Source organism: Thunnus maccoyii, chromosome 5, assembly GCF_910596095.1.
Source record: "Thunnus maccoyii chromosome 5, fThuMac1.1, whole genome shotgun sequence".
Lineage (NCBI taxonomy): Eukaryota > Metazoa > Chordata > Actinopteri > Scombriformes > Scombridae > Thunnus > Thunnus maccoyii.
The window spans coordinates 32,553,976-32,575,116 of record NC_056537.1 but is presented as its reverse complement, the minus strand read 5'-3'; the positions used below and the strand labels follow the sequence as shown (position 1 = coordinate 32,575,116).

General features: G+C 41.0%; 1 protein-coding gene across 1 annotated transcript in view; it reads right to left on the bottom strand.

Annotated features, from left to right (window-relative positions):
• Positions 1–7,723: 7,723 nt before the first annotated feature.
• zfpm1 (zinc finger protein, FOG family member 1) overlaps positions 7,724–21,141 on the bottom strand; it is a 106,784-nt gene continuing 93,366 nt past the window's right edge. Inside the window, exons 5-9 of the mRNA XM_042410998.1 lie at positions 13,981–14,083; positions 12,952–13,200; positions 11,720–11,953; positions 11,326–11,568; positions 7,724–11,095 (exon numbers count right to left, since the gene is read on the bottom strand). Of these exons, the coding sequence (XP_042266932.1) occupies positions 8,445–11,095; positions 11,326–11,568; positions 11,720–11,953; positions 12,952–13,200; positions 13,981–14,083 (3,480 nt within the window). The 3' untranslated portion in view covers positions 7,724–8,444. The remainder of the gene's footprint in view (positions 11,096–11,325; positions 11,569–11,719; positions 11,954–12,951; positions 13,201–13,980; positions 14,084–21,141) is intronic.

Sequence of the window (21,141 nt, the reverse complement as noted above, 5' to 3'; positions counted from 1 at the left end):
GTGGAGAAGCCTTGCCATTTAGGATCTTAAACATCGGTCAGGTGTATTTCATTAGACTTTCCCAGCTAAGGATGTCATTTTTGCCAAGAATATTACAGTGATGGTAAGTACTGGGTTTTCTGCCTAACACTTTTAGAGCCTTTTTGAGAGAAAGGGCTACAGTGTTGTACCCTTTGCTTGAGTCCAGCTTGTCATGCAGTATGTTAAGAGGAGTGGAGCCAAGAATAATACCAAGATATTTAACATGAGAGACTACTTGGATGATCTCTCCAGACACATAGACTTTGGGATCACAGTCAGATGCAGAGTGTGTCTTTGTAAAAACCATCAGTCTTAACATTAATCATCAAGCTATTTGTTTACATGAATGGTTGTTGCACTGAGTTTAGAAGCTGCTTGTTCTTTGTTTTTTGCATGTACATAAATAAAGATGTCTACATACATCTGAATTTTGCACCCTGTGCAGACCAGTGGTAAATAATTTATTTATAAGCTGAACAGGAGAGGTCCCAGGATGTATCCCTGGGGCACACTCATTTCATTGCTCAGGAAGGGTGATGTTTCACTATCCACCCTTACACACTGAACTCTGCAAGATAGGACTTCATCCAATTCAGTGCGTTTGAGGAGAAATTAAAATTTGCTGAGTATTGATGTCCAAGTATTTGATGGTTGACAGTATCAAATGCCTTCTTTAAGTCTAAAAATATGGCCCTGACAACACCTCATTTATCCATTTTTAGTTTGTTGCTTTCCAAAGGGAAGCAATTTGCTGTCTTAGTGGAATGGTTGGCTCAAAAACCAAATTGCATTGGGTGCAGTGTGTTAGGGCTGCTGTTGAGATGAGTGGTCAGCTTTTCAGCAACCAGTAACCAGTAACTAGTAACAAGTTGTCAGATAAATGTTTCTCATTGAAATATAGGGACTGAATCACACCTAACAGAAGTGGAGTAGAAGCATAAATTTGCATAAAATGGAAATAAGTAAAGTGAGTAAAGTACAAGTACCACATAAATTAAGTGAAGCCTACGAGCCAGGTCAGGCAGCCTAACTCGAGTCGCCACCTTACTCCGAGGGTATACTCTTGTCGGTGCAACATATCCAATGAGCCACCAGCGTTCTGCTCACTGATTTGCTGCATACCTGTTGCCATATCACTTACCGAAAGCTATGTTGTCACATGCTGCTACGGTTGCCACCACTACTGCTGTTCCCTGTTCCCTGCTGGTCCCATCATCCACCTGTAGGCTCTGAGTCTACCTTCACCTCGGAGGGAAGTTAATATCGTCACTCCCCTTTCCCTGCTGTACTGAGCAAGATGTTTCCTTGTGGGGACCACCAAACATGAATGCATACATATTCTACATTTACTGTACATAATTATCTAGTCCACATGAGTTGGCTGACTGAATTGTAATTAAGCATAACACTTGAATAAATGTACTTGGTTACTTTCCACCACTTGTAATAAGGAGGCCCTTCCAGATGGAATTAAATCTGACAAATGATTAATATCACCCTTATCCTTACAGGATGAGCCTCCACTACATACAACTATCACTGCCGTGTAAATCTACACTCTACACGAGTAAACCTAATCCTATACATGACCTAGCTGTTACCACCTATCCATACACATATGCATGTATGTGTATGTGTGTATGTATGTATGTACAGTACCAGTCAAAAGTACAGACACACGCTAGTGTGTGTATGTGTGTGTGTATACGTATGTGTTTATATATGTGTGTGTGTGTATACAGTAAATGTGTACATATATTATTTATTTATTTTTATTTAATTATTATTTTATTTTATTTCATTTTAACAATCCAAAACTTAGCAGCTATTGTTTAAAGTTATGATTATTATGACTTATCACTTACTGTGATATTATTATTATTATTATGACTATTATGATTAAATTATTATGAAATTATGTGTTCTTTACTAAGGCCTTTCCTTTCTGTTACTTTCATTATTACTATAACCTGTTGTAGTTATTGTTATTATTGTTATTGTTATTAGAAACATAATCACAAAGATTATCGTTGTTTACTTGTTTTTTATTTATGTATAGATATATTTCTCTCTCTCTCTCTCTCTCTCCTCTTTTTTATTTTATTTATTAATTTTCTTTTCAAATTTATTCATTTACTTATTTTTATTAGTAGTTCTGTCTTCAGCAATTGGAATTTCTGGTGTTGAATGTAGAGATTGCATTAGTTTTGAAGCCTCAAGTTTGCATTTTGACCATTGCCATCTTGGATTTTTAGAGCCAGAAGTGACCATATTTGGACAAGAGGGTGGAGCTAACCCTAACGCTAGCTGCTAGCATGGTTAGTACCGTGCATTTACAGTTTATGGTAAACTGTGATAATGCTAATGCAAATTTTTGCATGAAAAACAGGCTTAAAACCATTAAAACAAAATGTACTCACTGGAAAAACTGAACATCCAACTCCTTAGAGGGTCTTTCAGTACAACCAAACGCTGAACAAGACTTTTTAGGCAACAAAAATGTTCCAATTAACTTTCATGAACTGAACACATGCTGAAATAGCGCCCACTACGGCTACGCCTATACCCTGTGAATCTGGGGTTATGCAATGGTTTTGTAGCCTAACAAACATTGTCACCAGAGTAGCGACTTGTGAATCACAACATAGCCACGCCCTGACGCATACCCTGTTTTATTGTCTATTTTACTCTAAATGGGACCATAATTTACAAATGAACATCATGCTGCATTAAAGATGAGTTGAAACTATCAAATGAGAGCATAAACTCATTGAGTAGGGTCATTTTCTCATGGACTTCCACACAATCAGACTTCTTTTTGGAGCCAGTTGAGTCGCCCCCTGCTGGCCATTAGAGAGAATGCAGGTTTAAGTCACTTCCGCGTTGGTTTCACTTCAAACCTCCCGCTTGTGCTTCACTAGCTTGTTGTGCTACTTATCACAACCTCTTGACTTTGTACTACATCATAAATTTCTAAAAGAACTTAAATACAAAGTCAAGAGGTTGTGAATTCAAACTGCAAACTTTCTGTGTCCAGTCTCATTTGTTAGACTTCTTCAGTTTTGCTGTGAATTGCCTCAGGGCTAGAACTGTTTTTGATCCAGACACTGTAGGTGTTTCACCTCAGGAAACTCCAGAGGCACCACTCAGCTCAGCGTTGAATCAAACATTCAGCAACATTCAAAGCAATTAGTTGTAACAAAAAGTTGAAGACAAGGATAAGTGTCATTGCATATACAGTATACTGTATATGCAATGACACATAAAATGATAAAGAATCCGCAATATAAAGTAGCCTCTAGTTTTTTTTTTTGCTTTATATAAATAGCAGAAGAAGCCAGTGCAGCCTGGCTGCAGCCAGATTAATGTGCTCCCTCCTGCAGTATGACTGAAGCCTGTGAAAAGAGTTTTGAAGGCTATTTCCAGCAGGCCTGCTGGAAATGAAGGTGTGAATTGTTTATTTCAGCATCAGTACAGGTCAAGAAGGGTTGAACTTTGGTAATGTTTTTCAAATGAAACAATGTTTTTTTATTGGCTGCTGATGTGGGTTTTGTAAATTAAATCAGACTCCAAAAGCTCTTCACCTCTGATTTGATTAGAGTCAACTGATTTAGTATATCACAATTGTCCATTCATTGTAAAATCACATATTTATCATAAAATCTTCTGGTCTGCTTTGCTTTCACACCTTGGAGGAGCCATACCAGAGACTGTTTGAAACTCATTAGAGATGTAGCCTTTTCAGGTGGTCTCAGTCTGGTTGTCTTATCCACATCAGAGCTCGATTGTCAACTTTTAACACCAGCCTAATCCAAACAGGCCAATCCAAACATAATTTGTACCAAAGCAGTTCAGACAGATGTGAAATTCGACAACTGACGATTCATGTAGGCCAAAATGTCCACTAATACACACAAAATATGCAATTCTAAAGGTTCGGAGGTTTTCTGACCACATTCACTTCCTGATGATGAATGCTTTGAAAACCCATGGCCTTTCCTTTAGCACCACCCTCAGGGCAAATTTGACGTGTGTTCAACATCCTCATAGTTAGCCAAACATTTGATTTCCACGGAGTGTACTCCAGCCAATCAGTTATTGAGATTTCATTTCACATCACTGACACATTTGAGTGGGTTTTTACATATGGTTCAAATTACTGGGTCAAAGAAGCAGTTTAGCTAAACCCAACATGACTACATTAATGTTTATGATATTGATTAACATACACTGTCTCAAAACATTAACAATCCTTTTATTAGTTATATTATTTTTTAATGAGAAGGACAATCTAAGTCAGCAGTCAACTATGGGCGTTTATTATACTAGTATAATAAATAAGTAATTTATTTGAAGTTTTTCGAAACATAAATAACTTTGTAGTCTTGCCAATTAAGCCAGTGAGTCCCTTTTTGCTGGTAAGCCATCCAGGAGATATTCAGTTATGTAAAATGGAATTTGGAGGCTTTTAATCTTCTTAGGAATGGTCTTGTTTGTTTAAGGTAATTATACCCCTAGTAATTAACATGTCCATAAATGAATGTGTTGAGTGTTCTCTTGTCCCAGAACACAGAATACAACAGTGAATAGTTAATTCGCATGCCATAATTCAAAGGTTAAACATAGGGTGAGAAAGTAAAATATGGAAATATGCATCATATGTGTGCAAGCTATGTGTTTTTATTGGTGCACTTTGCCATTGCCTGGAGCAGCCTTGTAGGTGTGAATGAGCACAGCTTTTCTTCTTACATGTAGTATCACTTATGCACATTTTAAAAGGAAAGCTGATAATTCACTCAGGCTTTCTTTACTTGCCAGCATCACACAGAAACAGCGCACTAGAAACTTTCTGATGAGAGGAAGTGATTTGTGAGTGACTACGCATAAGCAACGGTGAATCAAGCACATTCAAAAGTCAAGGACTCCCTCTCAGACTCATGACTCATCAGAGCTGCACGTAGGCATTCAGGTGAAAAAGACAAGAAAGAAACAGTCACACTTTTCATCAGTGTCTCTCAGAACTTTTTTATTTCCCATGCATAGTTTGGACAAGAGTGTAGTGGACCTGAACTGGAATGGAAAATAAAGAAATAAAAGTTTTGACATTCATTGTGATTTTCTCCATCATGGACATCAGAGTCAGAATCATTAACAAAACATGTTTACAACTAAAAGAAAAAAAAAATGCGAGGATCAAAATCTTTCAGAAAGTCCTTCATGTTAGAACGAGAATGATGCATTTTGGACGGGGAAAAGTGCTGTATAACATAAATACATTACAAAAAAGTCCCTAAAACTAAAACATTCAGCACATTTTTATACAACACAGTGCAATAAAAATGGGTATGTTCAAAGGATAATTTTCCAGCACTCAGTTCCTCAATTTGCGACTAGTTGACATGACTGTGTCTTTCTCCTGCTTCTTCTCTCTCCTTTTAGGACCCAAGAGAGACAGACCAGCACAATTGTAAACACTTAGTAGTAAGATGTGTCCGATAAAGTGCTGCTCCAAACCACAGCAGAGGAGAAAATCAACCAGGATTTTTAAATTATGGTAAAAATCCTCCATTTTTACATTTTGTTTCCAGTTTTGGGGTCAGACGCATTGGACCAACATTAATCGTTTCATGAGTTCACACCTAAGCAGGTTTAGGGAGTTATGGAGACAGGTGATGTCAAAACTGGACAGCAGGTGACAATTTTTGCTCTTCTGAAAAATGTGTGTAACTGAGAAATTACATTTGACATAATTTGCCATGTTTTAATGTTTGATAGCGATGACGATATAAAGGATAACAATGCTACTCTGCATAATCCTAGGATTTCTAATACTAAGTTGCAGAAATGTACCTGAAAGTAACCACATGACCTCACTGAGTATTTTAATGGATCAAGCTAAAAATCTGTATTCTTTAAAGCTGCATTAATCAATATTTTTATGTTAACTATGGATGAAATTACTGTCTAATGTGAAAGAAGTCACTCATAGTGACAAACCCATAAAGAATGACCACTGACTGTGTAGTTCCCCTCAGTTCTACAGTGCATTTTAGCATCTTTCAGCTCATTATTTTGGTTTTGCAGCCTGCAACTTTACTGTTGTGGTTCAGTCTTACTGTTCCCATCAACCCCTATTTCCAGCAGCGGTGGGCAAAAAGCCAATACCTATCCAACACCAAAGAGTTGTGAATACTTGACTTCCATTTGGGGTATGTGTGGGTCCTTTAATGCTATTACTGATAATAAACGGGTCCAGATCTGTCCTGTGTTGGTTGATTTACAGTTGGACTGACATCACCAGAAAAATCCTTTCAGTATGGGAGAATTGGCTTTAAGAACATACATTGAAACTTTCACCACTGCTATCACACTCAATACTATATCATTAGTCTAGAGTTTTAGTCTTATAATGGTCCAAATGCTGTTTTAGACGCTCTTGCACATAGACAAGAGTAAAATCCTGAGGGAAATGTTTATTTTCTAGAATTTGGGAGAGGAAAAGGATGTTTTTTTAATGAATTCAACAGGATGCAAGATTGGCTATTGGCAGCTTCAATAAACAGTGAAGTTTGTGCCTCAAAAAACTTAAGATGAGCCTTACATTGCTAAGTATGCATCAATATTGGGAAAAACAAAGAGTATTTCACAGTTCTAGCTAACACTGTATTGCAACTGCAACAGCAGCATGGGAACATGTGGTGTAAACTGTGCGTGTGAGTATGTTTGCATGAGTGAAAGAGCAATAAAGTGAAAGAAGTAGAAAACAGACTCTCTCTCACACACACACACACCATGGGCCACAATAAGTGGTTATTACATATATGCTTACCCTACTGTGTGAGGTGTTATACTAAGATGGGACTATTCCCTGCTATGCCTTCATTGCCGGACAGAAACACAATCATTAAAAAGAAAAACTACATCGTTTAAGACCACCTAAGCATTGATGTGTTTTGTCTATCCCTTAGTATACATCTGAAATGACACTTTCGAACAAAGAATGTAAAGCTGTGTGTCCTTAAAGGTCACATTTTGCATGGTATGAAGCTGGTAACTAAAGATAGATTTTTGATTGAAAATTTAGATTTTGTATACCCTAAAGTCTGGGAGGCTACATCATTCTCACCAAAGTATAAAAGCAACAGCATCAGAACGCACTCTTCAACTTTCTGATGTGAAAAGCTGTAAGTGAGGAAGCTGTTCTGATATAATTGTGCTGCTAATCTGCAAGGTACAAGAGGGAATAAAACTAAACACAGCGCTGGTTGCCAGACCTCACCATCAAATAAAGACTACATAAACAACACAAAATGCTTACGTGATAACAAAGTTCAGTGTGATCCCAGTGATTACTGTGAGAAGATATTACATATCTACACTTAGAAAATACACTTCAACATACCCAGATCCAAACAGTTCCTTCCAACAGTATGAAAAATATACAAATAAAAAATACAAATACTCTCAGACACTAGGTAGGTAGTTTTCTGTTGACATGAAATCAGTGAGGACTAAAAGATAAATATTTCACATTTTTTCTCCCTTGCATTTTAAAGAGAAAATAAAAATTTGTGTGTATGAAAGAAAAAAACTGTCCATTTTGAAATATTATCCTTCAGTAATTAGTAACATTGTGATACCACATATTTGTTTTTCAGCTAAAAATGCTTTAGCTTTTCTATTAAGCAAAAAAGAGCCAGTGTTGAAACCAAAAGCATATAGAATTCTTTTTTTAGACATCATACACTATGCACAGATAATAAAAACATTAACAATGATCAAGTCTTTTCCACACAAGAGAAATGATTCCTCTGTTTAGGTCTGAAACATCAATAGCTATAGAAAAGACTGGAGATTCATCATAATCAGCATTATCATTGCTGTATCATCATCAGTCAGAAATGCCTCCAACAGTCCAAATCTAATTACTGCCATTATAAACAACTCAGTTCAACAGAGAGACAGAAAAAAGGTTGTTGACAGATCTTTTTAACGTCCCATAATGCAACATATTGTGAGGCCTGGGAGTGGTAGATGTTAAATGTGGGGCAGGGTATGAAGACAGAGTGATCTAGGGGACGAGGGCACACCAGTGTGTGCAGGTAGACAGGCAGAGAGCCAGGTAGCATCCGTCTCAGCTCTTAGTGTACTACAAACTTTGACCCATAGGAGGAAGAATATCAGTTACTGTATGTTAGTAACATCACCTGCAAATTCTGCTCTGAAGCAGTTTGGCCTCAGGCCCTGCCAGATGAGTAACAGTCATTCATGATCATGCCAGCTGAGCGCCACTTTGGCACCCATGTGGGAGGACTGGCAGAGGAAAAGGGACATCTGAGCTTCTTGGAACTGAATGAAGAAAAGCCTCCACTCAAGAAGAAAGGGGAAGGGAAAGAGGAAGAGGGAGAAGAGAATGACTCAGCTCACTTGACATGTTCAGCACTGTGGGAAGAGCAGTAGTATTTCTTATGAGCTATGAACGTGGAGAGGCTGCTGAACTTGATGTTGCACAGCCGACAGTAGCGGGAGTTACCGTTCTGGACAGGGGAGATCACTGGGGTTTTAGCGCCAGGAATGGGGGCAGGCTGGGATGCTGGGATGGGATGGGAGGCCATGGTTGGTGTGGCCTTATCTTGAAGGAGGGACAAACCAACTGTCTCCCTCAGAACCTCAGGCACAGGTGACAAAGTCAGAGAGGGAGCCCTTGAAGGGGACATGGGCAGAGGTGAGCTGGCTGAAGGTGATCCAGCCCCACCTGAAGGGCTGCCATTTACCACTGGGGAGGAGGGAGAAGTTGTACTACTCCTTGCCTGCCCGTTGACGCTGTCTCTGTGAACCCGAGAGACCAGCCTGGGCTGGCCTGTTGGGGTGGTGGAGGTGGTTGCTGTAGCTCCATCCCTGGGGCTAAGGCTGGGGCTGCGGCTGATCACACTGCCTGGTTGGGGTAGGGCCTCCTGGGGTGGCTGAATGGTTACAACCAGGCCGTGGGTGGTCTTGAAGTGCTCCATCAGGTCAGAGGTGATGGGCCTGTTAGGACAGTATGGGCAGACCATCTGAGGGGAACCTGCGCCTTTGGCTCCAGCTCCTGGGGTGGCTGCAAGTGTGGTGGTTGTATGGGGAGAAGATGTGGCATCGGAGGCAGATAAGGCAGAGGGACTGGATGATGAGCCTTGAGCCTGGGCAACCCACTCAGCGGGGAGGGCTTTAGCCTCCATAGGATGCAGAAGATCCTGGCGCTCCTGTTGAGACCTGCTTTTGGGCGAGGTAGAGGCTGATCTCTTGAGCCTGTGCAGCTGCTCCAAGGTGTGGGGCTGGAGGGTGGTGGCAGGGCAATAGTAGGTTTTGTGAGCCAAGTAGTTCTCAATGCTGTTGAAGCTGATACTGCAGGCGGTGCACTTGTGGTAGTCAGTAAGCGGCAGGGCAGGGAGAATATTGCTGTTACTGGGGTGTGGAACCTCTCTCAGACGGGGCCTCTTGCTCAGGTCAATTGGGCCATCTCCTTCAGGGCTGGAGCTGCCTGCTCCACTGGGAGAAACCTCTTGCTTCACTGCCAAGCCAAGTACAGAGGGAGATGGGGCAGAGGCAGCAGCAGTGGCAGCAGCAGCGGCAGCAGCAGCAGCAGCAGCGTTAGCTAATGCTTCAGTTCTGGCCATGTGAATCTCGTACATCTTCTTCCTCTTGCGTGTGCGGATGGGCTGGGGAAGGAAGGCTGCTGTGGTAGTTGCCTTGGCCATGTGTACGGCTCGGTGGTTGGATGGGTCATGGCGTGATGCACAGTAGAAGCGCTTGTGAACAGTGTAGTTTTCATGACGACTGAAGCGGATGTTGCAGGCCTCACAGAAGGTTCTATTGGGATCATCTTCCAGGTCCTCTGCAGAACCACTGGCAGGGCTCTGGCTGCCTTCACTTGCTCTTCCTCCTCCACCTCCACCTCCAACACTACCACCTCCACCTTCTCCTTCAGAAGAGGATGATATTCCCTCTCTCCCCACAGGAGTTTCTGTCTTAACTTCGACCACTCTCCTGGATTCTGTTGTTCCACTCCCTGCAGCAGGGTCGGAGTCAGTAGGAGAGGCCGAGGCTGCTCTGCTTGCTGCTCCACCCTGAGGAGATGCTGATGAGCCATGTACCATGCTGGATGGCACAGTGGCTGGGCCTGCATCCCTTGTTGATCCTGGGCCTGAAGCTGAGGTTGCACCATCTGCTTGGTGCCTACTGGAGCAGTACAGCCTCTTATGTGCATAGAAGTTGTTGATGTTGTTGAAGGTGATATCACACTCAAAGCAGGTGGCTCCTTTGTGAGGCGGAGTGGCTGTGGCTGTAGGTGCAGTCGGTCCAGAAGGGAAGAAGGCGGCTGGGCTGTTCTGGGGAACTGTCTGGCCCTGTTTCAGACGGCTGTGGACCATTTCTGACATTTTGGCCAGGATCTCTGAGGCCTGGGGCAATATGGCTGCCTCAGGGTTAAACATGTACTGGGGCAAGAACATTGCTCCTCCTGGGAGAACTGGCCCTGCACCTCCCATATGAGCTGGGCTAGAACCAGGGGTAGGACTTGTTGGTTCGGCCTTAACAGTTGTGGCTGTCGGACTCTTAGGAGAATTTGATGTCTGGCAGGAGGAGGTAGCAATTGGCTCTTCCTGTGTCTTCCTCCTTGTTTCTTGATCCCCCTCCTCTCCATCAACCTCCTCCTCCTCCTCCTCTCTATCCTCCTTAATTTCCATCTGTTGCTCTTCTGTCTCAGAGTCTGAATGAGGCTCCTCTTTGATCTTTAGGTTAGTGGTTGGTGCATCAGGAGGACTGCAGCCTCGTGGAGTGGCTGAGCCGCCATTTGCGCCTGGGCTGGATGAGTCTGGCTTGGGTACACATGCTAGGGGCTCCCTCTCTGGGGGAGATGGCTGGAGCTGGAGGTGGTCAACTGATGATGGGGTACTTTGGCGAGGGGTGGGGCTCCTTTCGGCTGGGACCCTGACCTCTAGGTGAGTTCGTACATGCTGCTGAAGCTGGGCAGGGGAGTCAGAGTTGTGGCCGCAGACTTGACACTTCAGCACCACACCAGAGTCTCCTGGACTGAGACCTGATGAAGAGAGTCAGAATTAATGAACTGTCCTATTAGCTTACATTTATATGGACCTGAAAGATTTAGAACAATGTGTCTGGTCCTGATTGAAGTTGTAAAAATGTGAAAAACTTGATAAACTTTTCTGAACCCTTACACATTACAACATTGTCTGTACAATCACATCCAAGTGATAAAAACTCACTCTGATATTGACCATCAGTTGTCATGATGATAGTGTGACTTACCAGTGGACGGAGGCAGCTTAGGAAGGCCTGGCCCTGGAGAGTAGACCTCACTACGAGATCCAGGCTGGCAAACCATGTGGCTGGTGACCAGATGACTGTAGAGGATGTCTCTTGTGGTAGAGACAAATCCACAGCCATGACACACCCCATTCAGTGTGTCAGTGTGGACCTTAAGGTGGCGCTCACAGTTTGCTTTAGTGGTGAAGGCTGACAGACAGATGAGACACACAAATGGACGCTCACCTGTGGAAGGATAGAGAAGGAAAATAAGTCAAAGGGACAAAACTGTGGGCTCATCCATCACAGCTCCTAATGAACTGGTCAATGAAGGCACACTGGTCATGTATCTGAATGTTAAGCCTCAATGTAGTCTACATAAAAATCTTGCTCTCACCGCTGTGTGTGCGCATGTGGATCTCCAATGAGCTTGCACTGGGGCAGCTCTTGTTGCACTGTGGAAAGGGGCAGATACGTTCATTGGGATAGGACTCCTTGGGTTTGTCCTGTGGCGGGGATGAGGCTGCGGCTGGCTGCTTCTGCCGGCTGGCGCAGTAGTACATGAGGTGAGCCTGCAGGTTTCTCTCACTGCGATACCAGATCCCACAGTCCTTGCATGGGAAAATGTCCTCTGATAGCCAACAGAACATACATTTAGAGTCAGTTGACTAAACACAAACACAGCCAATCAGTATTGGTTGAACAACTTGATGAAAAGCACCACTGATCAATAAGAGACCAGTTTGTCGAGGTGTGGAGTTCAAGTACTAAATTGGGTGCTAAATTTGGGTCCAATTATAAACTAATAGTCTTTAAACAAATAAAGAATATGAAAGTGTGTGTAAAATATGCGTGTAAACCACAGAAACCATTTGTCAGAAGTCAATCTACAGCTATAAGAGACTGAGCAAGCACACACACACTCCATTGCTATGAGTATCCAAGGCAACAGAACACAAAGGTTATGGGAACGAGAAGTCATCCTTATCCTTATCGCATGTCTTATCATTAGTATCATCAGTTATTTTTGAGACTTTCCAATTATTTGCCGCAGTGTTGCCAAATCTAGGAATGTGTAATCATCTAGGCTGATTATCAATAGTCTCAACAAAATGTGTTTGTGAGTGTGTGTGCTAAGCATCAGCCACAGACGTCAGCACAGCACAAGGCCAACAGGAAACTTTAAGAGGTAGCAGCCGGAAGCTGAGCAGTGATACTGACTGTTAAAGACCTGCAACGCCATCTCTTGGCCAAAGAGAATGTTACAACTTTAAGGCAAATGGGTTTATATTGAAGTACTCAGAATAACAAAGATAATAAAAGCTGTAAAGGCTGACAAGAGCAAGCATGACAGATTAAAAGGGGGTTCTGTATTGCATGTAATACTTTATAAACCATCTATCTCATATTTTCGTACATGAAATATATGCAATAATACCATGTAAAAAACTATGTTGGTTTAGTTTACAGTACCTTTTGATACCACTTTGTGCCATTATTATTAGAAATTCCAGTCCATCCAATTCTAATCAATAACTTGAAGCAATTCTATTCTACTTGAAAATACTGTATATATAACAATGCCAACAAATTAAAATCTTATTTTCATGCCTTTAAAACAACACTCACTATTTACAACGGCAGTGGCCAAGATTGCGGCCATGCCCGCTTGCTGTGGGAGAAGCTGGATGTCTGAGCGCAGCGCCGCTGGGTACAGCGGCTCCTCCTTCACCACAGGTTGTTTCTGGGTGACAAGGCTGAGTGGAGGGGACAGCTGGTCCAGGGGGGAAGAAGAGTTGGCGGGAGGAGGCAACAGGGAGGCCAGGAGCTCTTCACCAGCCACAAGCTCCCTGGTCACCTTACAGAACAGCTCCTCACCTGAAAACACACAGACACAACTGTGACTGGCTTGTCATAGCAGGACAAGCACAGGTGGAACTAATAACATTAACAATGGCTCTGTTAAATTGAGGTGTTTCAGTAAGGCATTCCAGTGGACAAGTAGGAGCCCTGCGACTGATACACCTGATATTTATATGATTAATTACAGTGCTGTGAAAAATATCTATAGATGACTTAAAGGACAGGCTCACAAGTCTGTCTTAAAACAACAGTCAGGAGCCCAGATAAACATTGAAACTGTTTTTTCTTGCTGTAATCATTCCTCCTGTTCATACTGACCATTAAAAGATCTCTTCATGATACACTTACAATGTAAGTGATGGGGGACAAAATCCACAGTCCTCCTTCTGTGCAAAACTGTATTTAAAAGTTTATCTGAAGCTAATATGAAGCTTCAGACATCAAATCAAGTAGATATCTTTCAACATTACAGTCTTTTTAGTGCCAAAGTTCCTCTTTTTGTTACTATACTTCCACCGCCGCTCAACAGGGAAACTCTGTCTGAGGAAACACAAAGAGGGAATTTGATGCTAAAAAGACAGTAAATGTGTCAGATATCCACTTGATATGACTAACTCAGACTGCTGAAGCCTCATATAAGCTTCACATCAACTTTTAAATGTATTTTTTCACACAATGACTGTGTGGACACACTGTGGATTTTAGCCTCCATCACTTACATTGTCGACCAGAATATACATCAGACACCAAAGACAGGACATGCAGACCTGATGCTTGTCACACTGAAAATTTCACCTTGGCTGTAGATGGTACAGTTGGCAGCAGAGGGATCAGAGGTCAGAGGGAGGCGGCTAATCCAACAATCTGGATCCTCACACACCAGTGTCCACCTGCAGTTCTGCAGAAAGAAGGCGAGGAATAAACATGAGGGGTTTGGTCAGACTCATCCCAGTCACTGCTGAATTATACTGTATAGTATATAATAAAGAAAAGGCTGTGAGATTAAAGGTCACTTTCTTTTCTTTTCTTTTATTTATGTGTTTTTTCCACACCCCCATAAAATCACCCTTTTGATTTTACAGAATAACATCATATGCACCTTCAATGTAGGTCTTGATTTGTGGCTATAAGTGCCGAAACGATTAGTCAATTAATCGATTAGTCCATCAAGAGAAAATGTATCAACACCAATACGATAAGCATTTATAACATTGTTGGGTTGCCAGATTTTGAAGGTTTTACTTGTGCAGGCTACTCTGCTGGGCAATTTACCTGGATCGTTGGTATAACTGGGCATTCCTTTTAAATCCAATGATCAAAAAGACAAGAGACAAACATATTGATACATATCTTACATGTTCATATTCATGTCACTTTTCATAGTAACAGCAATGTGAGAGTTCTACACCGTGCTAGTGTTCAACAGGTGACGCATCCTGTCAATAAAACTGTCACTCTGTCCTTAACTGCTTCCCTGTGGGTTCATGCTTTTCTCTCATCCCTCACTGTATGTCCTCAACACTGCTTCAGATGGAAACATGTCAAAATAAGAAAGACTCTCTTAAAACAAGTTCCATTGTCAGTCTCTTCTTTAACAAGGCTTCATTATAGTATGTTGACCAGGAGATAATCACAAAAATCCAAGCATTAATTGCTGTCAATTGGGAATACAAAGTAATACGGTACTGTTCAGCGTGTCTCCAGTGGTAAACACCCGCTATAAAAAAGACCGTCGGCCAGCAAAGGATGATTACAACTCAAGAAGGAAATGAGGAAATGAGGGGAGCACGGGCTGAACAAAGCCACATGCACAATAAATGAGAGGAGAGAAGAAAGGAAAAGAGGAATAAAAGAGGGAGAGAGAGAGTGAGAGAAGAAAAGAAAGAGAAAGAAGATCTGATGAGGTCGACAGGCTGCTATTCAGCCTGCCGCCATAATGAGATCCACTGTGGATACACCGGACAAAGACTGGACAGGCAACATCCACTGTGTCTGTATGTGGAGGTATGAGAGAGAGAAATAATACACATATTACACACACACACACACCTGTGTGTCCTGCGCACAATCTTGTCTTTGTTCATTTGAGGCACCAGTAGCATTCCCTCTGACAATCACTCCCAGGAGGACACAGGCTTATCCCATGTCTCCATGACACACACACAAACACACACACATTTTTTTCCACTACCCTAATCTGCTATTTCCAACTCATGGTCAGTTGTTTTTACTGCAACATGCTGTGAAAAATCAACTTTAGACATCTCTTCATGTGCAAAAACACCATAAACACTAACATAAACTTGTGGACCTGTGTCTAGGTTGCAGGGATATCTGGGAGCATCATAAAGGGGAACATACTGCATCAGCTAATTCTGAATTCACAGTGAAGACAGGAGGAGAGAGCAAACCAGATCATTATTTCCACAACTGCAGGTGTACGGTACAGATTCACCTGTTGGCCCTGCAGCTAGTTAAAAAAAAGTTGATTTTCCAAGAAGAAGACAACATTTAAGCAAAGTGATACATGCACGGGCACTGAACATTTACCTTTCTGTTCTTGCAACTTCCAATTTCTGAGATGAAAGTGAATATGCAAGAGCTTTATTCTTCTAACTAATAACTAATACAACATTTTAAAAGGGAATAAGACACTGAAAATGTATCAGTGTACATGCAATGGCTGAATGTGAGAGAGCGGCACAATGCTGTATGTGATGCAGTAGAGCTAAATGTCCATAAGGAGGCAGTATTACCTCAGTGCTGGACCTGAGTCCTCACACCATACTGACTGAACACTTGTGATCAATAAGGGTCAGAGTTGACATGATGGCATGCTCTGCCTGTTGAGTCTTTTTTTTCTGTGACACAGATTAACCCTGATTTTTAAAAAATAGGGTTTTTTTTTAAAGGGTCGTGTCTCCACAATAAGCTGATGTCTAACACAACGAAGTTGAGCTTGTTAAATTCAAATATTAAAAAGCTATTCAGTGCTTGGTCACAAATTTTCTCTGTTATTACTTTGTATTGTAGAAATTTAACCTTTCTATTATTATTCCTTTTTCATCCCTACTGTTGCATTTAAAGACAGGCTGATCAGTGTGAAAATAAATACAAGGATGTATCACTGACTTACTGGGAGGAAAACTGTGGAGTTGGCAACCTGCAGGAGCATAACACAGACAGTGTATTTCATACAAACTGGCACATTTCATGCATTTGGCCAAAAAAGGAATCCTCAGACTGATGAGCATGCTCATTGTACATGTATCTGACCTCTATTCATTCCATCTGTAATAAACTGCCAAAAACCTGGTTTGACATTTTTCCCCCAATCCTCTATATTAGAGAAGCTGAAACACCCCGAGAGCTCATCGATCCTCTACATTCATTTTACTAATGGAAAATATTAAAAATGTTTCAATCTGCATCTCAATCCACCAACACTCACAGTGATAGACAGTCATTAGATACAGGTGCAGTAATGTAAATAAGCATAGCAGCTCGTGAGAAGACAAGTACAGTTTTAGATTTTTGGATGTTTTTCATTGTATTAATCTGTCTGGGCAGCCATTGGTTTTCATGTACATTATGAACATGTGTTAGTAGACTCTTGAGAGTATGTGATGAGACCTAAACTGAAGTCTGCATATATTAAGGTTATGTGGTGACTTCTCAAATCATTCCACACTTCAACTGGATAATTGATTTTTATACTGTATAGAAATGAATGTAAACCAATGGCTGCTTGGAATTGGAGGAGTAATGATAGGCAGCATGGCCTGCATAATGGTCAGCTTTACAGTACGCTATATGTGATTTGTAGTGACTGGAATAAAACAGTGGAGCTCAGTGTGGGCATTGGGACCGTCAAGGGGGTGTAAGATGAATCATGAGATGATAAACAAGACAGGAAAGAAGAAGAGAAAAAACATCACTGCTACACAAACATTTCTCTGGATCTGGAGAGTTTTACTTCTACAGCAATAAACACATTCAAATTATAGTGTGACAGATACAGGAATTTCGGGACTGACTCCAAAATTGATATAAGAGATAACTATATTTTTAAAATCTGACAATATTTATATTTGTATATTAATTTTCTTTACACAACCAATTACATAAATGAACATTCTGATAGAGTCCACTAAATTTATTTTTGTTTTATAACTGTGACCAAGAAATCTTCTGTTCGTTTTACACATTAAAAATAAACTTCTACTAATACTTTCTGGTGGATAAACTAAAGAATAGTGACACTGTTTCAAAACATGTTTTTATCATTTCTATACTTAAATTTCTCGTCATTTATCTGCGGTCATATACGTCAATACCTGTAGTGAACTCATATCATCCCGATCGATTTATCGGTCAGGCTCTAATTCAAATGAAAGAAGAGAACATCATTTAATTGTTGAACTGCTCACAGCTCATGAAAGTACAGTAGATATTTCCTGGCGTTAAAGGGACACAAGCAAAAAAGCTCCTGAATAAGTTTGATATTCAAAAAGCTGAATTTTCCACCAAATTTCATCAAAATCTGTTTTCAGATATTCTGCTAAATAGACAAACACACAAATGGGGCCACATTATTGTTGGAGATAAATTCACTGCAGTGATCAATATAAAATGTCTCTTTACCTGGAGTGAAAACCTTTCCTCATTACGGTGTATATGATCAGACAGACACAGATACCGTCGCAGCTAGAGTTAAACCTTGAAATACCTGAGGAAGATGGACGTTCGTGTGTGGGACGGTCGGGGGAAGACAGTGAGAAGAGAGAAGGAAGCCTCTCAGTCTGTTGTACGTTGAAGATTGAGGCAGAGCGTATTGTATTTCATGGGGAACTAGCGCTGATGTGGAGATACGGCTGCTTTTGTTTTAATTTGTAACCCAATGCTGGAGCCGTCTGAGCTGTAAGTACTGCTAATTTGTTTCAGACTAATTCATCACGGCCACGGCTTTGGAATTCACCATGATAGGGCAATGGGGAGAGCTCAGTAGCGCGCCAGTGGAAAACACACACACACACACACACACACACACACACACACTCACACAGATATACAAAGCAAGAGAAAATGAGGAAACACATTCACACAAGCTTTTTCCTTCAAAGATCAAAATTATTGATTTTTTTTATATTGATTAATACTCTTCCATCTTTTCTTATATGAGAATTAATAACCTTTTTATTAAAAGTCAATATTGCCAACTTTTCCCTGATGAAGTTTCCTCTCAGATCACAGCTACATGATTTTTATTAATGGTAAAGTCACATATTTACTGTCCTCTTGGACTAAATAAACATGACACACAGTCTCTCTGGGTGGTTATTGATCCATAGTTGTTGTGTTTCATCACATGAAATTTCCCTTCATTTTGATATCTGATGTCTGACCTGTTAAATTATTCCCTAGGATGACTTGGCAGTGAAATGTTTTTTAGTGACTCATCTGTTCTGAAAATAACTGTTCTGAAATTGATTGATTTTTTTTTTTTTATTCCAGAAACTTTCCTTATCTCATATCGGCCCTGGCATAAACAAGCAGAGTCAAGTACAGTGAAACTCTCCGGCCAAGTGTAGCTCAGGATCAGATGAGACGACAGGAAGCCTCGAGGACTGAAGGATAATGTTTTTATTTAGGGGGGCCCGCCTCTGGACACATTGAGATTCAGGAAACACTGCAGCAGCTGCAGTCGAATGCAATTACAGTACATGCACCTACATCTACAGGCTGTGTGAAAACTCTTTGTTTTACTTTGAGAAAAGCTAAGGATTATATAGAGCTAACTGCAATTTAACCAAACACCATTTACAATAACTAGATAATCTACAGTGTAAACCTGCAACAAGGTAAACATGTTACTTTACACACTTTACAGTCACAAATACACACATGGAAACCGCTTCACAACAAGATAATGAGAATCAGAGAGGCACAGGGCCAGATTACACTTGGAATGTGTGTGTGTAATTAACCAGGCCAGTGGAGACAGTAGATGCCAGAGATTTGGGGGTGAGTTAAGGAGAGCGGAGAGGCCACCGGATGGTATCAAAACCCTTTTCACTCCTCTTGGTCTGACGCCCATCTCAATGACTCAAATGGCCAGCAGTCACCCGAGAAACATGTCCGGACACACAGTCTGACAACTTTTCAAAACAGTTTATCGGTGGATTCTATCAAAGGTAAGTAATCTATGTTGGAATGATAATTTTATAAATGTGAGAACAAAATACATAGATACACATTAAAAAAAGCTAAACTCATGCTGTAGTTGTGTGCTGGCATCTGTCCCATCAATGATGAAAAATTTGATCATTAGTCTTTTTACAGCTGTTAGGTAAGTAAGGCAAGGTATCACACTTGGTACTAAATGTATTAAAAACATTAAAGTCCTCCTCCACTCAAAAATATGTTTTTCATTCTTGTTCCTTCAGTTGGATGTTGTGTTCACCTTAAATCTGAATTTAAGGTGTGTACCTACGATCAGAATTTGTGACATCACAACAACTGCAGAGGAAATCGTGATCCAATATGCAACTTATAGAAGTGTGATGTGGAAAGTTGAAGCCTCCAGTGCACAAACACTGAGAATGAACTTTACAGTGAAGAAGGAGACATCTTCTGTCCAGCAGTTAAGTTTCTATTTGCATATTCATAGATTCTACATTTTTCAATGAGGGAGAAGGTGGAGATGCCATTTTTAGGATTTTCAAGGAGGTAATTGAACTTTGTTGTGGAAAAGCCATATTAGACACAAATTATTAGTCAAACCAGAGTATGTTTTAATGTCTTCACACACGTGTATGAGGACACACAGTAACTGCCAATGGTTTGATATTATTATACTGATCTACAGGTGGCTGTAAACAGTAATGGATGTGAACAATGTAGGATTTAAAATACTTTAAAAACCCACATATTTGGTGTTAGCAAAGTAATGAGGGTTCTTCTTGGAATTAAACGCCAAGAAAGAAAAAAAAAATCAAACGTCTACTTCCTTTGCAACTGTCTGTCTCCAGGTAAACATATATTATACAGCTGTCATGTATATACTGCAGTAAATCAGAGCACTAATATCTTTTTGTTGGCACATATCATCAAATGTTAAATGTGAAATTATTTTGTATCCTTGCAAGAAAATTAAATGATTACTCATAAATAAAAGAACAATCAAGACGGTAAAAAGATGTGCCTAATGAAACATCTTGGTGGGCTGACGGTTTGAGACCTCTGAGTCAGACACACAGCAGCTGCTTCATGTCAGGCCATAAATCAACCCAGCAGATTTCCTTACTAATCTGAATTTTGCTGATTCTTTTCTACTTCACTAATCTTCTGTTAATGTGATTTACTTACGTTAAATATCTTGTAACTTATCGTTAAACAAACTACTGAGCAACACAGCAGCCCAAACACTCCCCCGAAATTCATTAAAAACGTTTCCATGTATCAGATGTGTTTTCTCTACACAAGCAGCCTAAGGAGAAGACTGTAGCTGATGAGAGACTACAAGTGTCAGGACAGGATGAAGTGGACACTGACAGTTTGGAAAGGAAGAATGAAAAAGGGAGGAGAAAAGGAAATGGATGGTAAATGTTGGAGCAGCATATTATAAAAACTACAAGATCAAATAAAGATCCATTGATCCACGTAGGTGCAGGTGTTTTCAGCGCCACACCTTTCTCTTCCTCTTCGTTTGCCCTAACTATCCACCCAGCCCTCCATCTATCAGTGGGATGTCAGGCCTCCCCGGCAGAGCTCCATCTTGGTTGAGAGCGCTGCCTTAAGCCCCATCAGCCGGAGGAGAGTCTTTGAGCCGCAGTCTAAGCCCCTCGCCCGGACCCCGGTCCCCTCATGAATATTAACCAGCCCCGAGCCTGGCTTTAATCTGCCTGATCCCCGCACTGCTGCCGCCGAGACGATAGTGAATCTAATTATTTGGTC